The sequence below is a fragment of the Theropithecus gelada genome, chromosome 1, assembly GCF_003255815.1.
Source record: "Theropithecus gelada isolate Dixy chromosome 1, Tgel_1.0, whole genome shotgun sequence".
In the NCBI taxonomy this organism is placed as follows: Eukaryota; Metazoa; Chordata; class Mammalia; order Primates; family Cercopithecidae; genus Theropithecus; species Theropithecus gelada.
This window is the reverse complement of record NC_037668.1, coordinates 24,698,256-24,722,001: the sequence shown is the minus strand read 5'-3', so window position 1 is coordinate 24,722,001 and position 23,746 is coordinate 24,698,256. Positions and strand designations below refer to the sequence as shown.

Here is a 23,746-nt window from a genome sequence, read left to right as displayed (position 1 = left end):
GGGCTGCCTGTGGTGCCCAGGGCCCTAACCAGCGGCTGGAAGATTCAAAACGGTATTACCTGAACTGAAGGGGGTGGGCAGACCTGCTAGATGGCAGCTGCCCCTTTTTGCATGCCCGTTGTCAGAGCAGGGAGGAAAAGCTGGCAGAGGGTGGGAGCGATGCCAAGGGCATCCTGGATCTGAGGCGGGGCAGTCCGGCCAGGACAGGGAGGACCAGGAACCTCATCTCCACGGCAACCAGCTGGGGCCATGAGAAGGAAGACAGGAAACCAAAAGGAAGGGTGGGGACCCAGCCTTCAACTCACTGGGTACAGACTATGGGAGAAATAGGTGGTGGTAGATTGTTCCAGGGTCAATGCCAAGGAGAGGCCTGAGAGGTGCATAGCAAAGGCTGTGGCACTGACTCCATGGCTCAGAGGAGGGAAATCCAGGGAAGGGCTGAATGCTCTGTGTTTCAGGTTTCAGGGAGAGATAGAATGGACAGCTGGGCAAACACACACCCAGGGACTCCTTTCTCCAAGACGGATGGGCATTGGGGGTGGCAGAGGAAATACCAGCATGGAACAACATCCCAGGTGAGGTGTGAACCCTGACTAGGAATACGCCATTCCCAAAGCCTCCCCGACATGTCCCACAGCCCTGTCCACCTGCCCAGGACCCCTGGCTCTTAGCCCTCCTCCTCAGTCCCTCGCTCTGCCTCTCACTCACACGCACATGCACACACACGCACACATGCACACAAGTATACACACTACACACACGTGCACACAGTTCACATTATTCCCTTAGTTTGGGCAGGAAACAGCTCAGTGCAGTGAAGCTCCTTTTAGTAGTTTTGTTGTTAGGTCTGCCTGGCTGCTGAGGGAGGAAGGACTAAGGGCTGGCGTTGGGACCAGGAAGGGGGCACAGGGTGGCCAGGATGGGAGGAGTAGTTGCTGAGCAATGCCATGGGAGGAGTGGTTGCCATGCAACAATCCAGAGTCTTGGGTAAGAGTGAGGGGCCCCTCAGCAGGGGAGGCAGAGGCAGTGCAGGCCCCAGAGCAGTGCCTCTCCCACAGCTGCTGGAGCAAGGAGGGGCAGCCACCCTCTGCAATCTCCAAGGGCAGTTCCTATGGAAAGGGCCCAGTTTTGTTCATTTCCTTCCTCTCCAAATCTACTCTTCCTTGCAGGGACCTGCGTCGTCCCCAGGTTAAAGCCCTGGGTCCTTGCATGGCTGCGTGTCTTCTGCAGGCCACATCTCCTCAGGACTCCCCTACTCATCACTTTCCCATTGCTATGGAGGAGGGGTGTCAGGGTGGCACCTGCCTCCTTGTTCGTAGTGCTCAGGCTACCAGAGGAAAAGCCACTCCCAACCTTTGTTGACAACCATCCCATTTCTGGGTTCCTGGAGAAGTCTGGGAAGCTGCTCTGTTGCAGAGGCTGAAAGGAGGGGTGGTGAGAGCGCCCAGCTCCAAACCAGCCCTGCCCCTTACCCTTCCTCGCCCCTCTACCTTCACTCTCCTCCTAACACTCCAAGGTCTTGTTTTTTTGTTTGTTTTTTTGCCTTTCTCACCCCAGGGCTCCTGCCTCTCCAGCCTGGAGACAGATTTGATTTGGGATTGTTACAAAAATAATAATAACCCAAATGCAGAGAAGCCACGGAAAGGGCTGAGGGCAACCCTCCCCTCCCCCCCGCCCTCCTCCCTCCCCATTCCAAACCGAGTACAAAACCGCACCCAAAGCAGACATTCTGTACAGGGGGGTGGGTGGGCTGGGGAGCAAGCGGGAGGGGCGGCCCTGGGGTCGCTCTGTACAAGTCCAGGTTGGTGATAGCCCCAGCAGTCCCCACGGGGCCCCTGGGGGGGGCGCAGGAAGTGGGCAGGCGCCCCTAGATGAAATATTCCTTCTTGTCGTCCCCTCCCGACTGCCCGCCTTCTGCATTGATGATGGCCGTGTCCGCATCTGGGGCATCGTCGGAGCCTTTCGCCTCATGTGTCAGGTAGGTTCCTGTGTAGAGACAGAGGCTTCTCCTCTCAGGACCAGCTTCCCAACCTCTGAGTCCACCCTGCCCACTCTCTCACCCACCCACTCACACACTGCTCAAGTCGTTTTTGGCTTGCCAATAGCTCTCTTCTACTCCACCTTACCTAATTCGCATTTTGCTTCCAACATCCCTCACCTGACCACACCCTTCATGAATAATGAATCCTGCCCCTAAGTAGAATCTCATCTATAATACAAAGCAAGACAGAGGTGTGTGTGTGTGTGTGTGTGTGTGTGTGTGTGTGTGTGTGTACGCATGCGTGTGCACGCAACTTGGTGACGGGGGAACTGCTATGTCAGCTTCATGAGCAAAGCAATTGAGATCTGGCTTGTGTATGACCAGTCTATGGAGTCAGGCTGCTGGCTAGAATTAATAGCAGAGTAGGAAGTCTGAGAGGAAGGAATGTGAAAAGAGGGTAGAGAGAAGGTATGGATATAAGAGAGAAGATAGAAAAGTGGGAGAGGAAAGAAACGCAATGAGATCAAAGAGGAAGAAAATGAGGTTAAACAGACAGAAAGTAAGAAAGTGCAGGAAGCAATGAGATGGAGATGCGGTTTCAGGATCTCTCTGTCTTGCAGCAGGAGACCTGGAGGTAGAGCAGCATGGGAGCAACCGCTGACTGAGTGGGAAGGTTTGATTTCACTTGGACCGTCCCCAAGTGATCAGGCTTTACACTGCGGGGTTGGTGGTGCTCAGTTATCACAGGGTTGGCAATGATAGGGTTGGCTCCATTTTCCATTCCCTAAACATTCCAAAGGGCTGACAAGTCTCTGAAGGCCCTTTCCATTGTCTGCTCCTCCTCACGCCTGCCTCTGATTGGTCTCCCTGCCCCTCCAAAGTTCTGCTGATGTTCTCCTTGTGCTTCTGACCTTTGTGCCGGATCAAGTAATGTCCAAGGAAGATGAGCATGATGAGCAGCAGGAAGACAATGAAAGCCACGATCCCGCCGATGATGGCGTGGTAGGTGCTGGAGGAGGAGGGCACCGGACTGGGGTCTGGAGGAAAGGGCAACACACACAGTCAGATCTGGGGAGAGCCCTTATCCTACAGCATTCCAACTTGGACATGAATAGTCTTACACTGCAGGGAACAGGTACTAACATCAGGAAAATGGAGCAGCATCATTCGTCATGCCTTATTTTGTGCTTATATGCCATGCCTGGATTATAGTATTTGCTAAAACAAATTGATGGATTAATGAATAAATAAATAAATCTGCCCATACCTAGTCATATAAATTGAGTTGTTGGCACCGAAGCTTGACCTCGGTCAAAGATCATTGCTTTAATGCCTCTCCTTCCTTCCCTCCCTCCCTCCATTTCTTCCTTTCTTCCTTCCTCCCTCCCTGACTCCCTCACTCCCCCTCTTCTTTTCCTTCCTTCCTCTCTTCCTTCTTTCCTCCATCCCTCTGCCCTTACTTCCTTCTTTCTTTTCTCCCTCTTTTTCTTTTTAATTTATGGGTTATGAGAGTGTTCCTTCTCTGTCCCCATGGCCTCTTACTCTCCTGTCTGCTTGATATTCTGAGCCAGCTCCCCTAGCTCTAAGGGCCTTCTCAGCCTATTCACCCGCTGCCCTAAGATCAGATAGGGAAGGAGCAGTAAAAGCTGATAGAGCCAAGAATTAAGCACTTTGACAGCACCTTACGAAAGATGACAGATTGTGGCCCCTATGTAAAGAACACTGTTCCTTTGTAGCAGGGGAGTTTAGTGTTCAGGGGAGTTTAGTGTTCAGGGGAGTTTAGTGTTCTAGTGAAACCCCGGGCCTCTTGTCTTTCCCGAGAAGGACGCATGGGACTCCGTCTTCACTTTGCCACCCTCCAAAGGTTTGTGCAAAGGAAAAGGTGCTTTCTCTCATGATAGCGGATGTCCCTGCCACTGAATATACAGCATCTGTCCTCCATGGCAACCTATGCAGAGGATTGACAACCTGTATAGAGGATCAACAGCACAGACTGGGCCGGGTGTGGCAAAGACAGTAGCAGCACAGCCAGAGTCCCAAATATCTGAGAACTCACATGGGCCCAGCACATGGTTCTGAGGTAGCCATAGATATAACTCTCCCACCCATGGGAGAGCTGCTGTTTTCCATGAGCTCAGCCTGAGTCTTAATGCCTCATTGACTCCTTACATATTTTGTCTTTCCTACCTTATGTCTCCTCAGGCTTGGCTGGGCCCGCGTTTCAGTTCCTTGCCTGTGTACGCCTTATTTGAAAAGAAAACATTTGTGTTCTGGTTTTTTATGCCCTGCTTGGGAGGAAGGGAGAGGATGAGTCCAGGGAATCTATGATATGATTGGGGTAGAGGTGATGGTGTAACTTGGAGGAAGCAGTGAGTTTACCTGCTGTCTCTCTCTCAGGGAGTATGTGAGACACAGTCCACATGGAAAATCAATCCTGGATACTTATTCCACAGGCTATGGAAATGGCAGTTCCTTAGAAAAGCACAGGTTTCCATGGCCAAACGACCTCTGGGGTCCTCAATTACAGGCCCCCGTCTCTAGGTAGAACAGCATTTAATTTCATTCCAGTCAGGCCCACTTAAGGATATTCCTGGAAGAAGATGCAGTAGCTCCCTCTACCACCAGGTGTCAGCACTGGAAACAGACGCAGTGCCACAGGACTCCCTCTGCCTGGCTGTTGAGCACAGGGCAGAGGGGAGATCAGCAAGATACCAACCACAAGGACATAAGAACTTTCTCTCACTGCCAGTCATCATCAGATTGGTCTGGAGAGATCTGGGGGCAGAGACCGGAGCTCAGTGCATTGTCCTTGCTCTTGGCATCCTACAATAGCCTTGTTGTGCTGAGGCAGCTCCCACATGCTGAGGTCTGCCCCTGGAGTGGGAATCACCCATCTAGACATTCTGATCTCAAGAACTCAAACCTCTTATCGCTGGGAGGCCTGGCTCTTATCCCCCCAACTGTTTTAATGAGTGTTTCAAGTAAGGGAGCCTCTGACAGTTCCCTGACAATGCATTTCCCCTATTCTGAGAAAAGATTTACAAGACTTTCTGGTGGGGCCCACAGCCATTGGGATCTTCAAAAAAATCCCCCGTCAACTCTCCATAAAGGGGCCTCTGTGCCACCCTGCCACAACTCCTGAAGCTGGGTTTTGTGGTCACAGCTTTGAGAAGAACTTCAGAGAAGGAGCATCACCTGGTCCTTCTAGAAGATACAGCATCTGAGAAAAGATTCTGTCTCTTGGCATAATACAAGCTTCTCTCTATTTTCTGTCCAGACCCAGTACCGTGTGCTTAAGGTGGGCAGAGAAAAAAATGACAGCAGTTGCATTGCACCCAATACCTAATCTTAGGAGAAGCAACTCTGAGAAGAGCCAGTTAGAGAAGGAAATGCACCTGCGCCTGCACTTGACAGGCTTTGGGGCCTCTGCACACAGAATTATTGTTCTTGTGGTCAGACAAGTGCAGGGGATGGAAGATGGTGTCACCCAGGCCACTACTACCAAAGAAAGGCAGATGAGAGCCCACCCTTCTAATGTTTTTTCACTAAGCGGCCATTTCACATTCTAGAGTGGACCTGGGACCTAAGCCCTCAGGGACCCCAGTGGTGGGCTGGTTTTCCTTTCCTCCACTCCCCGTCACAGTTTGGGGATGTTATCAAGAAGTATTTTAAAAGGGAATATGATGGACAGAGAAAGGAGATTCTGGAGGAAGAGAACTGAGGAGGGCTCACCATTAACGTTGAGAGTGTAGTAGGCCTTGTAGCTGCCCATGTTGCTGGTGGCCGTGCAGCCGTAGGTGCCGCTGTCACTCTTATTGAGGAAGGGGAAGATCAGGGCACTCTCTTGGGTCATCTTCAGGGGTGGCACACTGCCCTCCTTCTCCCATAGGTACTGCTGGGGGCTGTCGAGGCAGACAAATCAGAAGAGCTCAGGAGAGCATAGGCCAGGGAGCTAAAAGAAAAAAAAATAACTGGGAGCAGGGATGTCAAGGACTGTTTGATGAGGCTGGAGAAATTATCAGGGCCAGAGACATTGGAGCTGTTATACTCCAGGTGGACTCTTGGGGTTCGTTCTGGGGAAGCTGGAAATCTCCTGACTTGTATCTTACTTTAACTTGGCCTTTGTAGGAAACTCAGGGACTGAGCTAGGGAGTGGCCCCTTTCAACTTGTGCTGCTTTGTAGAAGAACTAATTGCAGGTGGACATTATTGGACAGTCAGGGAAATGAGAGGCTCAGGTCAGACAATAGAGAGGAGATAGGAAGGAGCTGTTATGTGAAGAAGACAATCTGAGAATGTGGAGAGTAAGGAGGAGACCAGGAAATGGATCTTCTTACACTGGATTGCCACGACCCTCACAGTGTAGCAACAGCTTCTGGCCCTCACGAGGATGGGGAGGGTCTGGCCTAATCATCGCAGTCGGTGTGTCTGTGGAGAAGGAAATGGTGTCAATGAAAACCTCCCCACACAGCTTAGGAGATTCCCTCGCTTAGTTGCACACTACAGCTTCTACCTCTAAATGTTTCCGCAGCCCAAGAAGCGCCACAAAGACCTTCCTTCTCCTAATTCTTATGAACAAGGACCATTATTGCTATTGAAGAAGTGAGCAACTTCTCTTGCAGCCTTGTGTGATAGGATTCTGGAAGGTCTGTCCTTGTTGGGACTCTAAGAGATGCCTTAACAGAAAGCTGAGAAGGGCAATGAGTGGTTTGCCTGTGCCTAGCAAACTTCCTAGCACATAGGAAGGACCTAATACATATTTTTTACAGAACAAATAAACTTGAACTTGCCACGTATTGAGCTCACAACTTATCAGTTCTCTCCGCTCTGCAAGGGAGCTTAGAACTAGAAGCAATGCTTGAACACAAAACATCATTTTGAATGGTCAGTCCAAACACGAAGTGAGAGCTTTGAAACAGCAAGAGACCGGGGTCATATTTTGGCTGCAAAAAGGCACTGACACAATACAGAAGGGCTCTGTGAAGGAAGAATGGCATCTGCCATTGACGCCGAAGGGCTGCTTAGGAGGCTAGGTCCAGATGGCCGCTCAGAACAATACAACCAGATGCTGGTCGAGAACAACAGATAAAGAGACTGAGCTTCCCCTAAGGATAGAGCCAACCTTAACAACCAGTTAATGAACGTGTTTCAGCCAAATCAAATGGGACACAGAGAATCAGGCCAGGTGAAAGAATGGGTGTTCTGGGACCCCACAGCCATAGAAACCTCTAGCACAGTGCCTGAAGTATAGCATTTGTTGACTGACTGCTGATCACAGTTGGGCCAAAAGGGTCCCTGGCAAGTAACTGCCAGATGGTCTGGTATCTAACAGAGGAGTCTTTGGGGCTCAGGCAGGGGACCAAGGCTTTAGCTCTGGCCAGGAACCAAAGGGCGGTGGGGGAAAAGCTCCAGGTCAGGGCCTCACACTAGGAGCTAATAATTAGAGAAGTACCTTATAGGAATATAGAACTTTGACATTTACAAAGTTCTTTCACGTGCACTGTTTTATTTATCCTCACAGTAACTTAGCGAAGTAAGCAGGAGACACAGAAAAATGAAATGCTTTGGCCAAAGGAGCACAGCTAGTAAGCGGCAGCACTGCGTCTAGAATCTGGATTGTCTGCCTGCGGACTGAGTCTGCTAAATGAATAGCGATGCCACCCTAAACCTACCTCAGGTTAAAGTTTGAGTAATGGGTCTAAGATATTATTAAATAGCACTGAAGTTAGGAAAATAATTGGGCCTAAGTTGATTCCACAAGAAGAGGATGAAGGGGTTTGGTTATTTTGAAAACTGCCCAACTTTTAGGTAAGTTAGGACAGGGAATGCACCATTTCCTAACTCTAACTTCTCCGGTTGGAGTTTCGCGGATTCTTTTCCCTTTGGTTTCTCCACCCAGAAAGGCTGTTCTTTACAAATTTCCGAATTTCCTCCGATGAGAAATTCCCATTTCCAAACTTCCTCAGAAGTGTCCTAACCATACTAAAGGCAAATTCCATAGAGGGTGAGAATGTCCTTGGAAGGGCTAGGAGTAGTGAAAGTGACAGTGGCCATTTCAGGTCAGAATCCCAGGAAAATACATGGAGCTGGGGCAAATAGAAGAGCAGTCAGTAAGGAAAAGATCTGGGAATAACGATGCCAGGGAAACTGTGCTTTCCTACCACCCATATTTTCTTGAAATCATAGAACGTTAAACTGAGATAAAGTTGTAGTGATCCCCATGCTCACCGCTTTCACTTAGCAAATAAAGAATCAGGCTCAGTGGGGTAAAGTAATTTTCTGAATATCACACAGCTAGTTAGTGGTGGAGTGCAGACTAGAAACTACTTCCTGGGAATCCTAAGTTACTACAGTTACCACCACAGTTTGCAGTCTGGCTATATTACACTGGCCTAGCCCAGGGGTTGGTATCCCGTTGGACCAAATCCTGCCACCTGCATGCTTTAGTAAATAAAGTTTTACTGGAACACAGCCCAGCTCATTTTTTACATATTGTCTATGACTGCGTCCCTACAACAACAGCAGAATTAAGTAGTTGACACAGAGACAGTATGGGTCTCAAAGCCTAAAATATTCATTACTGGGCCCTCTGTAAAGAGTTTGTCAACCCTGGCCTAGTCCTGGCAGTCCTTGTTTCATTTTCTACCTATCCACTTAACTGTGCGTGTTGTTTCACACACAGTCACCTGCATTCTTTTACCCTAGTCCTCATCTCATATCTCATCCTTCTTCATCCCCAAGCCCATGACATACATAAAACTTCAATGCGTTGAGAGGTGGATCTGTCAGCTCCCTTTAGAGATTCATGGTTCACAGAGCACACGATGTTCGCCCCATCATCCTCCCGGGTAACCTGGAATGTCACCGAGCTGCTGACAGTGAAGGTTTTACCATTGGGATCTTCCTGTATGCGGGTTGGTTCTCCTAGAGTGCAGAAACAGTGGCACACACACAAACACACAGAGAGAGACACAGAGTAAACCCAACATACAGATATCATGTGGGCCTCACTGTAGACGTACAGATGGTGAGTCTCAACCTAGATAAACTTAGAAAGCTGTGGCAGGGAGAATGTAGGCCCCAACACACACATAGGCACTTGAGTGCACACAAAATACGTGTTCTCTTCCATACCATGCCTCCTATGTACATTCATAGACAGGCACTTCTCTCTCTTTCCAGCACCACTTTCTCTTGTAACCCCAAGGCAGGAGGTACTCACCGTGGAGTTCTTGGTCACCCTTTCTCCAGGTGAGCCGGGCTGCAGGCTTGCTCCCAGAAGACTGACAGTTTAGGGTGGCTGTGTCCTTTTCCCGTAATGAAGATTTATAACCAGTGATGATGGGCTTCTGTGGAATTCCTGCCATGGATAAGGGATGGCCAGGATAGGAAGGAGAGGCACCATGGGGTCACACTTCTGTTCTCACTGTGGAGATGGTTTCTCTGTGTACCTAGGTTCTACTATAATTTCTGATGGGTAGAAGACTAGATAAATCATCTTTCTTTTTGATCTCCTCCCTGAGGACCAGAAGGGAAGGCCTGTGGGAGACAGCATGGTAGTGAGGAGCTATGCCATAGCACAGACGTGATACATGATCCTCCACTTACAGCACAACTGGGTGGCCACAGAAATAGTGTGAGTCTCAGAGAGGCAAAGAAGGAAGTTGAAATATAGGATGAAATATAGGATGAAGATGAGAGCATGTAAGCAACTGGGGTACTTATTTTGGAAATTATAACACATTCATGTCTTGTGTTTTCCTCACACCATCTTGGGAGGTAAGTAGAAGGGGTATGATCATCTCTCTGTTATAAGAGAAAATTCAGACTCAAAGAGAGGAAGAAGTTTGTCCTAGCCAGGAGCGGTGGCTCACGCCTGTAATCCCAGCACTTTGGAAGGCCGAGGCAGACAGATCACGAGGTCAGGAGATGGAGGCCATCCTGGCTAACATGGTGAAACCCCGTCTTTACTAAAAATACAAAAAAATTAGCCGGACATCGTAGCGGGTGCCTGTAGTCCCAGCTACTCGGGAGGCTGGGGCAGGAGAATGGCGTGAACCTGGGAGGTGGAGGTGGAGGTGGCAGTGAGCCCAGACCTCGCCACTGCACTCCAGCCTGGGCGACAGAGCGAGACTCCGTCTCAAAAAAAAAAAAAGTTTGTCCTAGATCAAACAGTAACTAGAGCACAAAGGATTAAAACACATTTCTTTTTACATTTTATCCCATTGCCAGGGGAACACAGGCTGAACTTTCCTAAAGTGCTTGGAGACTTGCCTGGCTCCCAGCTGCTTCAGGGACCCATCCAGGGAGGTTTGTTTGCAAGGAAGCATGCTGTAGAGACACTGGGGTTTGGGAGTCTCACCTAGCACAGTGACGAGGGACTTGGCAGTTCGCACAGGCATAGTGAAGATTGAGCAGGTGTACTCGCCCTCGTCTGCCAGGGCCACATTGCTGATGCTGATGCTGAGCTCGTGGGGAGTAGAGGTAACCAGCTGAATTCGATTATCTCGAAGGGCTGGGGAAATCAAGAGAACGGAAAGCTAGGATTTTACCGGCACCTTTCATGTTTACCTTCCAATCCCAGGCCAGCTTCTTTGGGGGAAGGGGTGTAGTATGGTGGGTGGGGAAAAAATAACTGCTCCTGAGTTTAAGCAGTCTTTAAGTCATTCAGTCACTTTTCTGGGTCATTGGACATAGTAGCCTAAGAGATACTCAGAAAGTATGTTGGATTTTGTGAGCTTCCTTGTCAGATACCTAAGGTAACATTGACTTCAGCTTCCTGTTAGAGTTGCTGTGGGGTGAAGTCACTCTAGAACCCTATAAGACTGTGCATGCTCTAAACCACAGCTGCAATACTGGAACTAGTTGGGGAACTCATGGCTTGTTATATCTTAAAACAGCATACTGCCATGTTTCTCAGCCTCTGGATGATAGGAACAGTTCCCCTTGGTGTCTGCAGTCCCCTTCTCTAGCCCATGGTTTTCACGCAGAAAGATAACTCATGAGATACTACCTCTCTTCTCCCCAAAGTAGAGAGTCTGCTGAGCAGGGTTAGACCATTGCAGGGATGAGTCCTCGTGATCTTTCACTTGGCACTTGAGCACCACGGTGCCACCAGCCACCACTGTTTCATCAGATGTCCAGGGCTGGCTGTCTGCAGGAGTAGAAGAGGGTTAGTTTCCTGAGGACCCCTAGCCCCTCCTCCCATTTCTGAGCCAAAGTACACCTCATCTAATCCAGACCATCCAAGGACCTGGTGTACACAAGGTCTCTGTGTACCCTTAAGGTTTCATGGGGGAAGGAAAAGAGGTGGTGGGTGGCGGTGGACGGAAAGACAGATCTTAGTTTCACTTACTTTGAATACACAGAAAAACAAATAGTCACTTGTTAAATGTTTCCTGAATGAACTGACAGGGCCACGAATATTTAGAGGAGTAAAGGCACCCCAAATCTGCACATACCACTCCACATGTGTCTTTTCTGATACGGTTCTACCATTTACCTTTGAAAACACACATACATATCTGTCGTTCTATGTTTTGCCTTCCTGCCACCACCTACATATAAGAACAAGAACAGGAGAAGCGGTTGTGACTAATAATCCTTAAACTAAAATGGGGAAAAGGCTAAACCAGCTCTTGGGTTGCGCATTCATTTACACAAAGGTAGCTGGTAGAAAACTGCAAAACAAACAATCAAACAAAATATTTTTAAAAGTGAAACATTTTTACATACTTTTCAATTCTTCTAACAATAACTTCCCTTCAATCAAGGCCCTTAGCATATTCCCCGTGGTATTAGTGTTACCCGCCTCCCAACACACAACCCAAATCACCATCCTGATGTCATTTTAAAGAGGGAAGGATTAAGGTTTTCTCTTCAATGTGATGAAAACATGCTTTCTAATCCTTCTCTCCTTAGTCAAGTTAAACAAAACAAAACAAAAAGGACTAGGAAGGTATCTTATGGATGAGGCATTTGAATCTCAACTGTGCCTTCTGGTCAGGCCTACCTGGGAGCCCCTCAGGCTCCAGGACACTTGCTTCCTGTTGTTCCATGTTCCCCACAGCATGGATTCTGATTTCTTGTATTGATTCCCTCATCTTCAGAACTGACTCTGTGACTCAGTAGCACTGATCCCCACCGAACAAATCTAAAATAGACAACACCTTCCAGCTCTCATTCTAATGCATCCACAAAAATCTGTTCTTTGACACTAAATTATTTAATCAACATTGCTTATGTCTGAATAGGAAACTAAGAAACTTACTTCCTACATTCCCCTGTAGAGAATTTTAAAACAACTCTATGCTCCTTTTGGAACCTACCTTACCCCTGCCTGTCTGCTTATTCCTTTCTTGGTTACTGGAATTCCATTTCCAAGAAATACCCAATGGGTGCTCCCAGTAGAGCAGAGGCCCTGAGGAATGAAGATGTGTCTGCTGGAGTTGATGCTATTGACTGATAGCATCGACTGTTCAGGGTGACTGTTCCCAAATTGGAGCACAAGCCTGGTGGTTAGTTTCAGCATTAAGAATTGTAAAAATTAGTAGAACTGAGTGAGATCTTTGGGATCATGGAATCCCTCATTTTACAAATGTAGGCAATGAGGCAATGGAGATGCAATGACTGCCTAAGCTCATTGTACTAACTTGAGTTAGAACTAGAACTTTGTTCCTGTGTCTTTCAATACGGTGCCCTTTTCATTGAAATGCTTCTCAAGTCATCATCTAAATTGAGCCTTAAAACCATGATTCTGAGATTAGTGTACCAGGGACTGAGCTGGCTGAGTAAAGTTGAAAGTGATATATTCCTAAAACCTCTCAAATGGTTTGAGAAACCTTTCATTTACCATAGCCACGTGCCAATTTTTGACCAGTCATCCCTTTGTCCCTGGTTCCCTTTGAAGAATTCTACCTTAGATTGTGTCTTTCCAGAACCTCTTTATTTTGAGTAATATATTCCCCTGGAATCATTTTATTTTTGGAAAGAAGTGTAGGGTGTACAGAGGTCTCTGTACTGGAGTAAGGGAAGAAGGAGTAGGTGCAACAGAATTTGGTGGTGCAGACTAAGAACTAAAATGTCAGATGGAAAGGAGAAAGTGCTGTGTGGTAATGAGAGGAGTGAGAACATGTGGTGAAGGCAACATGAGTGGGAGAGGATGTGAGGATGAGTGAGGGAACTGAGGGACATTGAGATGAGGGGCCTGGATTCTCACCTTGACTGGCCAGCATGTCAGAGCTGCTCCAGACTGTGGAGCTGATGGCCTCGTCGAGTGGAGCCAGAGTTCCCAGCTCCAAATCCTGCTCCTGCCAGTAGCCTGGGGAGAGAATCTCCATCAAGCATGAGCCCTACATGTATCCTGCTACAGTGTGGGGCTCTACTTTCATTGCTGGGCATGTGGGAAAGTCTAGGTCCCTATGAAAAATAGGTCCACCGGGATACCTAACAGAAGGTAGTTTTCTCACCAACGGGAGAAATTAACTAGAGTTCTGAAAAAGGAAGTGACCTTTTCTCTGAAGGGGTGAATTAAAGGAGGATGCTAACTTTTTATCAGTCAGTCACAGAATATTAGTGCCAAAGAGATCTTAAGAGTTCATCCAGTCTAGTTCTCCGACTTTGTAGATGAGGACAATGAAACCCTTAAAGGTTAAAAGTGACTTGGTGAAGGTCACTATAGAAAAATGAAAGACCACCAAAGATTTCTCATTCCTTATCCAGAATTTTCTGCTCCACCATACGATTCACTAAAATTACTACACATTTAATAATTAGAAAATACTTTCACATGTAATCCTCTTAATAAACCTGTAAAATAAGTACAAGGATATTATCATTCTTATTTTGCAGAGTTAAAATAGAATGAAATGACTCGCCCAAGGTCATACAAATAGGAGACGAAGACTAGAAATTCAATGCCTGATTTTAAATGCAAACCTCTATTTGTTTCAACGTGAGACTCCCTCCATTGAAGAAACAGATCATGGTAAGGGCTGAAAGCCGTACCATGTCTTCCCAGATTGTTACCTTCTATGGGATACTCAAATTATCTTTTTTTCCTACTCTACCCTTAGCCCCTCTAAATGATTGAGTCTGCTCCTTCCTCTGGTACAACAAACCCCTTTTCCAGGGCCTGCGTCACCGTCTCAGCTCTCTTCCTACAAGGTGGCTCCCAAACCCTTTCTTGAGGTACTGTAAGGGAAACTAAGGAAACTGAGAAACTTTCTTCCTACATTCCCCCGTAGAGAATTTTAAAACAATTCCATGCTCCCTTTGGCACCTACCTTACCCCTACCTGTCTGCTCATGCCTTTCTTGATTACTGGAATTCCATTTCCAAGAAATACCCAATGGCCTAAGTCCCTAGCCCAACCTGAAGAGGCGGAGGGACAAAGAAACCGGCCTTGCGAATCTTTTCAGGGTCTCCCGCCGCAGGGCCCCGAAGTAGCCAATCAAGTGCGCAAAATTCAGTGAGCTCATCCGCTGCTGAGCAGAGCCCGGAGCTGCTACGTGTCCGCGCCCTGGAGTCAAGGGAGAACTTCGCCAGTCGTCCCAGCGCGACCCAGAGCCAGCTAGGGAGAGGCAGGTGGGAGAGGAGAGGGGAGAAAGGGGCGCTAGGACCAAGAGAAGGCACGCGGGGGCCGGGAGGTCGAGATTACAAAGAAAAGTGGGACGTGGGCTTAGGGTCCCAGAGGAAGAAAAGGACTGGACTAGGGAGAGAATTGCCTAATCAGAAGCAAAGGGAAAGAGAGGCGAGGGGCCAGAGGAGAGGGGAGGGAGAAGACGAGGGGTACAGGAGAAAGAGGGGTGGAGAGGGAAGGGAGAGAATGGGAGGCCGGAGTGGGGAGGGAGTCAGGCAGGAAGCGGGCGGCGTTCGAGAGTCCTAGCATGGGAATGGGGCTCTGAGACAGCTGCGGAGGTTCCCTGGCTTCCATGGAGGCACCGCCCCTCTTCTCTTCTCCTCACAGACAGCTTCCAGGAGATTTTAGAAATTGCTCTGTTCTTAAATGGGAGAAGCGCTAATGCCCAAATGCTGAGAAGGAGTAAAGCGGAGAAAACAGAGAAAAACAGTCACAAGTAGAAAGAAGTAGGCAGGAAAGGCGGGAAGGGGAATTGTCGATAAAAGAGAGGCAAGCAGGATGAGAATGAGAGAAGGAAAGGGGGCTGGGGAGAGGGTCAGGGCTGTCACATCCAGCAGGGGCTCTCCCTGAGTGCCTCACACTCACCCTGCTACCTTCTGTGCACACGGAGGACGGAGGCAACCTGAAGGTGGTGAGTGCTCATATTGTTTCTCCGGTTATGTGTTCGTGGGTGCCCTGTGCGAACGTCAGCACACAGTAGGGAACCAAATTGGTTGTGCCAAGGTGTGGGACGACGGCAGAGGGACAGGGAGAAGACAGACAGGAGTCACACTCAGCCCCTCGGTATTGGTGTCCAGTGCACAGTGAGTATTAAATAGGCCTTTGCTCAAATCAGTGCAGGAAATAGCCGTCTCATACCATGGTATAGGACTTTCAGTTTGCAGAGTGGATTTTCAACCACGAATTCACTTAATCTCAGAACAAACTCAAGAGATAGGCAGCCAGAAAGAACTGCTTTTTACAATGAGGTTCAATTACTTACCTAAAGGCACACAAATAGCATACCTCTCCAGAATCCTTTCTGTCTCTGATGGTGCTTTGGGGGCTTTTTCAACATTTTATGTTTCTTACAGCATTCCAGTGTGATTTACTTGCTTAGTTATCAGTCTCCTCATCTAAACTTTGAGCTGGTTAAGAGCAAGAGCCTTAAGTTATTCATCGTTGTATCTTTAGCACTTAGCCCATAGTGGGCTCTCGGTACATTTAATTGGCTCTGGTAATTCATTCAGCCACACTTGGCACTGTGCTATCTATATTGTGAATCAGGCAGAGCATGTATTCTGTCCAACAGCATGGGCTTAGTCTTCACTCTCCTGTTTCTTCTTTCATCTGTGCTTTTTTCTGCATCCTCCTCAGTTGCTTTTCTCCTTGCTCATATTTCTTTCATCCCTCCCCTCCTCCTGCATTTCATAGGCATCTTTTTTTCTGCATAGGATGAATAAGTGAAATAGTGATGTAGATCATTCAAACCAAACTGAATTGTTCAGATGAGAGGACTGATAACCAAATAATCTCCAATAAATGGCATATTTGGGATATGCATGATGTATTGCCTCTATGGGTTTACAGAGAACTCACTCTGATTTGTGGTGTCTTAAGAAACTGTAAGAGGTGGCTGGTTTTTTTTTCTTCCCCCTGGGGTGACATTTCTCCCTCTAATTTTGAAATGCACTTATAATCTCATGTCTTCTCTTGAGAACTGACTCTTAATACGCTTGAAAGTTACCCTGTCGTTTTTATAAAATTGTAAGCCTGTATAATAAATTACGAATGGCCACTCCCCAGGGAGTGGATGAGTGATTATAATGCTATCAACAGAAACATGGGTAAGTAGCAGGAATTATAACCTGGGTTGTGAAAGACTTGTACCTTCCTTGGATTCAGATTGTGTCAGTCATTTATGACATCAGCATGAATTCTCTCAATGAATTCAGACTGGAAAGGAAAACTTAGGAGTACTCTGAATGGGTGGTATGGAATTTGAAGTGGAAATAGGAGCTCAGAAGGCGCTTCTGTCACTGAGACCATACAACCATTAGTGAGAGAAGGCCCAGGCAGATCAGTCATATCGGTCACATTCTTTCCCTGCTTAGAAACTATCACTGACTCTCCAGTCTCTGCAGATAATACCCAAAGTTGTCAGCCTAGCCTTCAAGGTTCTGCACAGTCTGATGCTGAGCTTCCTTTCAGTTTTGTCTTTTCTCTACTCCACTCACCCCAGGTGCATTCCAGGCCTGTGAAGCCGTTTGGAACTCTCTCTATGAACGCTTTGTTTTCCTGCATCCATTCCTTTGCCTGCAATAACTTTGCTGATCATGCCCTTTGCCCATCTTCACACGTCTAAACCTTACCCATGCATAAAGCCTACATTTTGGGGCATTTCCTTCCAGAAGTCTTCCCTGGTTGTCCCAGATTTAAATAATTCCCCATTTCTCTGAGTTACACACTTTATCTGCTTTTTCTTAAGTTATGCATTTCTTTCTACTTTGTACTGCAAGTTTGACTTTCCTCCTAAATTATAAAGATTCCATAGGTAGGGTCTGATGCATTTTGTATCCAGTATTGGCTCTAATATAGCATATTGCATATAGAAGTTGGTTAATAAATATTTCTTTATTAAATGAATCAGATACTAAGCATCTTCTGTTGTGAGAGTTAAGTTCAAAATTTGCCAGTAAAGAGGAAATAGCAAACCAAACAGGATATGAATAGGCCAAGGGAGATGGTAGACTACCCAGAAAACTGTAAGACAGAAGAAATTGGTATTTGTCAACAGTTTCTATATGTCAGGATCCAAATTAGTTGCTGTATATTCATTATTCCAGAATAATCTTTTAATAGATAAACACGATTACACACATGTTAAAGCCAAATTAAGAAACTTGTCCTTATGATATATCTACTATTAGATACTGGGATAGGATGAACTTTAAACTTAGACCACTCTGACCACAAAGCCCAGGCTTTCTGCACATCTTTACTACACTGTCCCCCTCTGCAGAAGCATGTATTTTGTGTGTGTGGTGGTAGGGTAGAGCGTAAAGTGGGAAAGATTCCTCGTTGCATTGCTGGCCAGGGGTGATTCACCTAAATAATATTTACAACATTCACCTGCAGTATGATGAAAATGACACTATAGCAAATTGGAAATGGGTACCTGTGGTGTTGATAGTCCTGTGGTTTGTACCTGTTGAATTACATTTTTACTTGGATGCCTTAGTATACCTGCACCTGTACCTCTGGGACTATTTCATGGACTCCTAAGTGCCTTACCATGTGGGACTCTTTAGATAACCAAGCAAATGGCATGTCTAGTAAAAAAAAAAAAAAAAGTCTCCTTGTGTTTTCATAGCACTCTAGCACCTAGGCTGAAAACTAAAAAAATTATCTTCTTATTTGTTCTGAATTGCTTTGGAGGTTTCTTAATTCTTGATTTATTTGCTCATGGGTTCTAGTATCTTTAGGATTTCCAGCATTTTAAAAGACAAAGTAACCCTTTCACCCGCTGATTTTCTTCTTATTGATTGTTCATGTTAAGAGTGGCAGAGGTGGGAATTGAAGAATTACTAATGTGCTTCTTTAAAGCAGCATTGGCACCTGTTATTCAGTTTTTCACTCATAGCACAGAATCTTACACATAGTAAGTGCTCAATAAATATTTATTGAATAAATAAATGAGTAACTCAAAGAAATAAAAATGTATTGTCTTGAATTTAAGTAACTTTAGTGGAAAGTCTATGAAAGTCTGCCAGCGTAAGCCCTGATTGCTTGGTTTATATATTGTCCCTGCCGTGTCTGTTTTGGGGACCTACAACATATTGCCCTTACAGCCATAAACAGGGTCACAGGTGCACATGTCAGATGGTAGAACAAGAGGACAGAGCTCTCCTGCATAACTGCTGCTGGCCTTGCCAGTGCTTGGGTCCAGAGTCCCACTTCCCTGACTGTAGGAAAAAACAGCTCCCTGAGTAGGCGTTGATGATGATGGTGATGATGATGATGATGACTCAGCATTTCTCTAACTCCAGAGTTAAAAATACTGTTCATCCCAGCCTACTTGTTATTCCTCACGACTACCATGACAGGTGGGTGGAGGAGTGTTATCTCCAAGGGAAAAACATATTGGGGGCTGCGGCCCAGAATACTGAAGGGACCCACTTTTAGAATGGTTTATCTACATCCATTGCTGGGCTCCTTGTCCAGATTATGTCATTCTCATTTTTCCCGAACCCCAGCTTCTTGTGAATTCTATGTACAGTTGGATCACACACACAAGAGACTGGCCATAGCAAAATCAGAATTAGAACTCAGCCCCTGGAGCTTTTCTTTATGCTCAGAGTGACAGTTTTCTTTGACAGTGAATGTTTGATTGTGGATTTGGAAGAAATCAGACCAGTTCCATCTGAATTCTGGTTTGGATGAAAACTTCAAAATTTGGGGGAGTTGCTTTGACTTTAGAGCACAAAACGCTGGTCAGAAGGAACTCTGTACAGTTAACTTCCTTCGGTGGTTCTTGGGCAGCCAGCAGCAATGCCACATTTACTGAAGTCACTATGTAATTTCCTAATCTAAGACTTTGATTGCCTGAATGTCAAAATATTCTCTTACATCCTGCCCTCCGTTCCTTTCTAACTCTGTCTGTCCCCCGTTAAATTCCTAATTCCCTAATGGCCACGATATAACAGTGCAGTCAAATAGAAGCTGGCCATACGGGGTGGGAGTTATTCTGTCATCTGGTACCCTCTTTCTTTTCAGATACTATTTTTTCCTTTTTCATTGCTCCTCCGGGAAAGGCCTCTTGTCCCCTCACAGGCAGCAGGATCTCCTAAAGGATCTCCTTTCCTTAGCTCCGATGCGCTCCAGCTCACATCCACTTTGGAACTTCAGAGCTCAGTCACGCTTCAGCTGCCTACCTCCCTGATCTAGGCCTTCTCTCCACCTCACTGCCCCATCCACCCTCTTTCTGGCTGGGCTACTGAGACCTTGCTCCTCCTTGTTTCCTCCCTCTATTATTTCTGTTGCTGTGTGGTTTTTCCTCCTAGAGTCTTGTTTATCAAGCAGCCTCTTGATAAACTACTCCGTCCCAGCTTTGCTTTACTCTCCTAGGAGGCATACAGGATATGAGTGAATATAGATGGTCAATAGGAATGGAGAACAGAATCCTCACTGTAAGAAGTCCTAACATGTGGATTAGCTACTTAGCTTGGTAAAGCCTGGGCCAGAGATCCAGGATTTATGGACTGAGGAGTCCTACACTATTAGATTATCTAAGAGATTTAGATTTAGAAGGAACCTGTACCCAATCTGGACTCAAACATGTTTATTATTACACCTTGGCAGACATCTTTTGGTTCCATCCTAAGCGGGTTGAAAATGAAAGGCTTTTGTTTTCTGCTTTGGGAATGGTGTGTGGCTAGGCTTTTCCAGGCTGAATAAGGAGGGAATCTTTTGAGATAGTTAGCTAGCTTGCCTGTGGTGGGTGTTAAGATGGGGTTAAAATGAAAAGCTTATCTTAGAGTTAACCCTTGATTCTCACTGAAAAACAATTATTCTTAACATTTTTTAATATCCAGAGTTTAAGAGAAAATTCAAATGTTTTTCCCTATCCAAACTTTAAGGTATTATGAATACATGTATTTTACATATTTCCTAAAACCTTTAAGCCAACTTGCATATCTGGCCATTGCCTACTGAATCCTAAGGGTCAGAGGTGGTTATTTCTAAAATCCTTTTGATTTTACGGAAGGATGGAACTAATGCCCTTTCTGACTCTCTATTGCCCAAATTCAGTAATGCCTTTTTCTCTTTCTGTTGCACCTAATTATGCCCAAAATATTCTCCCCTCTATGATTCTTAAAAGTGTAGATTTTTATAGTTGACAAGATATTAAGTATTAACTGGTCCAATCCTCTTATTTTAAAGATGAGGAACCAAGGCTCAGAGAGGTTTAGGAACTTGAGCATGGTCACACAGGCAGTGAGTGAGACCTGTACTCATTGACAGTTCATAGCAGTCCTTGTGGACTGGCTAATTCAGTGATTAATTTGACATTAAGTGTGATTATATTTCTACTGACACCTACCCTTCCTATGCCCCATCTCCTGTACACGATACTGAGGAACTCCAGGACCATGGACCTTAAGAGAAGTAAGTCCACTAAATGCCCAGTAGGTTGGGGAAGTTGGGTTATGATGAAGAGGGAGTCCCTGAAGATGGGGCAGATGGCATCTTCTTACACTTCAGGGCTTTACTGGCAGGTTCCAGTTCACACAGAAGAGGCCATCAGCTAGAAGTCACTGCCATGCCCTCTGGAGCTCAAAAGGGTGACTGTGAGGACAGGTCGCATGTGCGTGTACATGTGTGTGTGTGCGCGCTTGCTGGCATCTGCACGGTGAAGAGCTGAGGGAATGCTAACCTGATCGTGAAGCAGGAGACAGGGGCCAGAACAGAAGAGAAAAAAAAAAAAAGCAGAGGAACATGTCCTATTCTTGAGCTGGAGAGAGAAAAAATCTGGAGGCAGAAGTGGGCTTGTGGTAGGCTGAGGGGGGCCCTCAGAGACTTAGTTAAGATTCCGAGGAGCAGAGACTGGGAAGTGGGTGGCAGGGAAGGAGGTGGGGACAGCTGTTGCTTTGATTTGCTATTGAGTCAGTGTTCTTGGTGCATTAGCACCAGGAGGGAGCCCTGGGCTGGCCCCCAACCAAAACAAGCCCCTCTGTAGCCAATACTGAGTTGTAGCAAGAACTGCAGTTGAGAGAAAAAGGAAGAGGATTCGATCCCTGCCTTAGCTGCTTCCTTCTGGGACTGGGCTACGTGCTGTAGACAAGCATCTGGTGTTCTGCCCGAAGAGCATGGGAGGGTGAGGTGAAACAGCACAGGGGAGGGCTCAGTGAGGACCTCTAGAGCACAGATTCTGTGCAGGTACTGACTCTCTTCAGCTGTTTTGGAGTAGGCCCCTGAAGACAGGATGATAACAACCCTGAGCCATTTTAGGAGTGTCTGTTTATCCCATCTCCTCATTCACTTCTCACTATGATCAAACACTTTAGACACACGGACAGGTATGACTTGAAATCTGCATTCTAATGCAATACAGTCAGGAGGCCAGACTTTGAACTCTCAGTTGTCCTCTTAAACTAAGTAGAGGGATTTTATACCCTTTCCCTCAATTTATCTTGCTGCTTTCACACATATGTAATAGAACTGGGGGGAAAAAGTTCCTCATCTTAGGAAAGTACTTGAGAAAGGAAACACAACAGATTCCAATGCAGAATTCAGTTTAGCTCATTGGAAGGGTATGGGAAAATAGAGACTGGGAATGGGCCAGAAAGCCCAGAAAATCAGGAGAAATAAAGAATAGATTCTCTGGAGATGAAAAATCTCAGCCCAGGTTCCAACAGCTTGCTTCTACTCTGCAGTACCTATCCCAGTGCCCCAATACCTGTCTGAGCGCATGGATGAATTCCCTTTCTCAGTGGGCTTTGTCTTGTTCTCCTATGCTCCTTACATTGCACTTTAGATATTTCAGGCTGATGGCTTGGTGTGGTGGGATAACAATGCTGTGGAAAAGTTTAATTTGTTAGAAGTCAAGCAAGAAAGCACTCATCTCTGCTGGTTCTTATTTTCCTGACTTGTTTTTACTGTTACCCTTCACTGGATGATCGGAGTCAAGGTGTGGATGACAGGTTCAGGGCAATGGTTAGGAGCATTACATGAAGAAAAATGTGTTCTGCTCTACACACCCACAGTACTCTAGTTTCACTGATTCCTCCAAGCCTAACTGCTATTTAGTCTCCCTACACTCTCCTCACTTAAAAAAATAAAAGTCTGTATTTTTAAAATTGCTGTACATTGTTTGCATTAGCCTCACTTTGTACCTTCCTGAGAATTTAACTCTTCCGTGAAACAGATACATTCTCCCGAGTCCACAGATCTCACAGTCCCCGAAATGGAAAATAATACTGTTCTGACAAAAAGAACTCTTATCTCTCTTCTTAAATCTCCATTGAGTGTCTCTTATTTGATGTGGGCAAAAATATTTTTGTTCCCTAAGATGGGTGCATATTTTGACATGTGCCCCTCAACACACACACATAAAACACTCTGATTCTCACTAATCATTTTTCTGGGTGTTTTTTTTTTTTCTGACATGAACACACAGATTTTATTATGACCCAGATACAGAGTCCTTTTCACATGCCCATATTAATCAGAACCCCTTACTTCCAGAAAACCATATGGCTTAAACTCAAGAGATTCTCCCCAAAGCAGAATTCAGGCTCTCTCTCCTGCTCAAACTCCCCAGGAGAGGGCCAGAATCCTCTCCTCTCCAGGGCTGAGGCTCGGTCCATCTGTCACTGACATTGGACTCCAGGACTTGGAAACCAGAAAAGAGTTGGCATTAAGTGGCAATTGAGGATAATTGAAAATATGGGAGGCTCAGGGGCTTAGTGGTGGTAATTTTTATATTTTTGTGAGATTAGCAGATAGAAATTATGGGAAGAAACATATATGTATTTGGAAAGATCTCATCCTTAAGAACTACAGTAAGAACTAGTGAGTGCAATTGTTCTACTGTAATTTTTGCATTTGCTGGGCAAAAAAAAAAAAAAAGATTAGGAGCAGATGGTAAAACTGGCTTCTCATTTTATAATAACTCAAGAACTCAGCTCCAGGCTCTTCAAAGACTGACTGACCGCTATGCTAAGTTCCAAATTACCTGTCATTGATGTACTTACTGAAATCAGAATTGGAAGCAAAGAGCCAGGTCATAGAAGGGTAAAAGTAAACATATGAAACAAAAATATGCATATTTCCAATAAAATCTTGTATCAGAAGTACTAGTTCTTCATTCTACCTTGCCAATATTTGCGAGTATCTGAAGAAAGGGGAGAAATGAATAATGGCTAGCCTACAGATGAGTGCCTGAGACATCAGCCTTCATTTCTTTTTCTTTTTTTTTTCCTAGGGCAAGGTGATGCACCTGACCTTCTTGACCCTGAACTAGAAGTAAATGAGCTAAAGGTGCTTATAATTAGCAATCAATACACAATTAGTGTAGGTGTAGCTGGGGAAAGGGAAAATAAATCCTTAGAGAAGACAACATTTTAGTTTGTTCTTTAAGTTATT

At 46.0% G+C, this 23,746-nt stretch overlaps 1 protein-coding gene and 1 long non-coding RNA gene across 4 annotated transcripts in view; one reads left to right on the top strand and one right to left on the bottom strand.

Annotated features, from left to right (window-relative positions):
* The first annotated feature begins 395 nt into the window (after positions 1-395).
* On the top strand, positions 396-6,788 carry LOC112628472. Its single transcript, XR_003120428.1, has 4 exons — positions 396-575; positions 1,170-1,978; positions 2,910-2,983; positions 4,550-6,788. It is a non-coding gene; the product is annotated as an uncharacterized LOC112628472 (long non-coding RNA).
* The window catches only part of CADM3 (cell adhesion molecule 3), a 29,919-nt gene continuing 7,696 nt past the window's right edge, over positions 1,524-23,746 (bottom strand). The window contains exons 2-11 of one of the 3 annotated variants that reach the window (XM_025391193.1): positions 13,199-13,300; positions 12,314-12,400; positions 10,994-11,134; positions 10,343-10,495; positions 9,203-9,340; positions 8,734-8,904; positions 6,318-6,408; positions 5,714-5,883; positions 2,893-3,018; positions 1,536-1,986 (exon numbers count right to left, since the gene is read on the bottom strand). In XM_025391193.1, the coding sequence (XP_025246978.1) occupies positions 1,868-1,986; positions 2,893-3,018; positions 5,714-5,883; positions 6,318-6,408; positions 8,734-8,904; positions 9,203-9,340; positions 10,343-10,495; positions 10,994-11,134; positions 12,314-12,400; positions 13,199-13,300 (1,298 nt within the window). In that variant the 3' untranslated portion in view covers positions 1,536-1,867. Of the gene's footprint in view, positions 1,987-2,892; positions 3,019-5,713; positions 5,884-6,317; positions 6,409-8,733; positions 8,905-9,202; positions 9,341-10,342; positions 10,496-10,993; positions 11,135-12,313; positions 12,401-13,198; positions 13,301-23,746 lie in introns of all 3 variants that reach the window. The other 2 variants (XM_025391203.1, XM_025391212.1) reach the window with 2 other exon arrangements.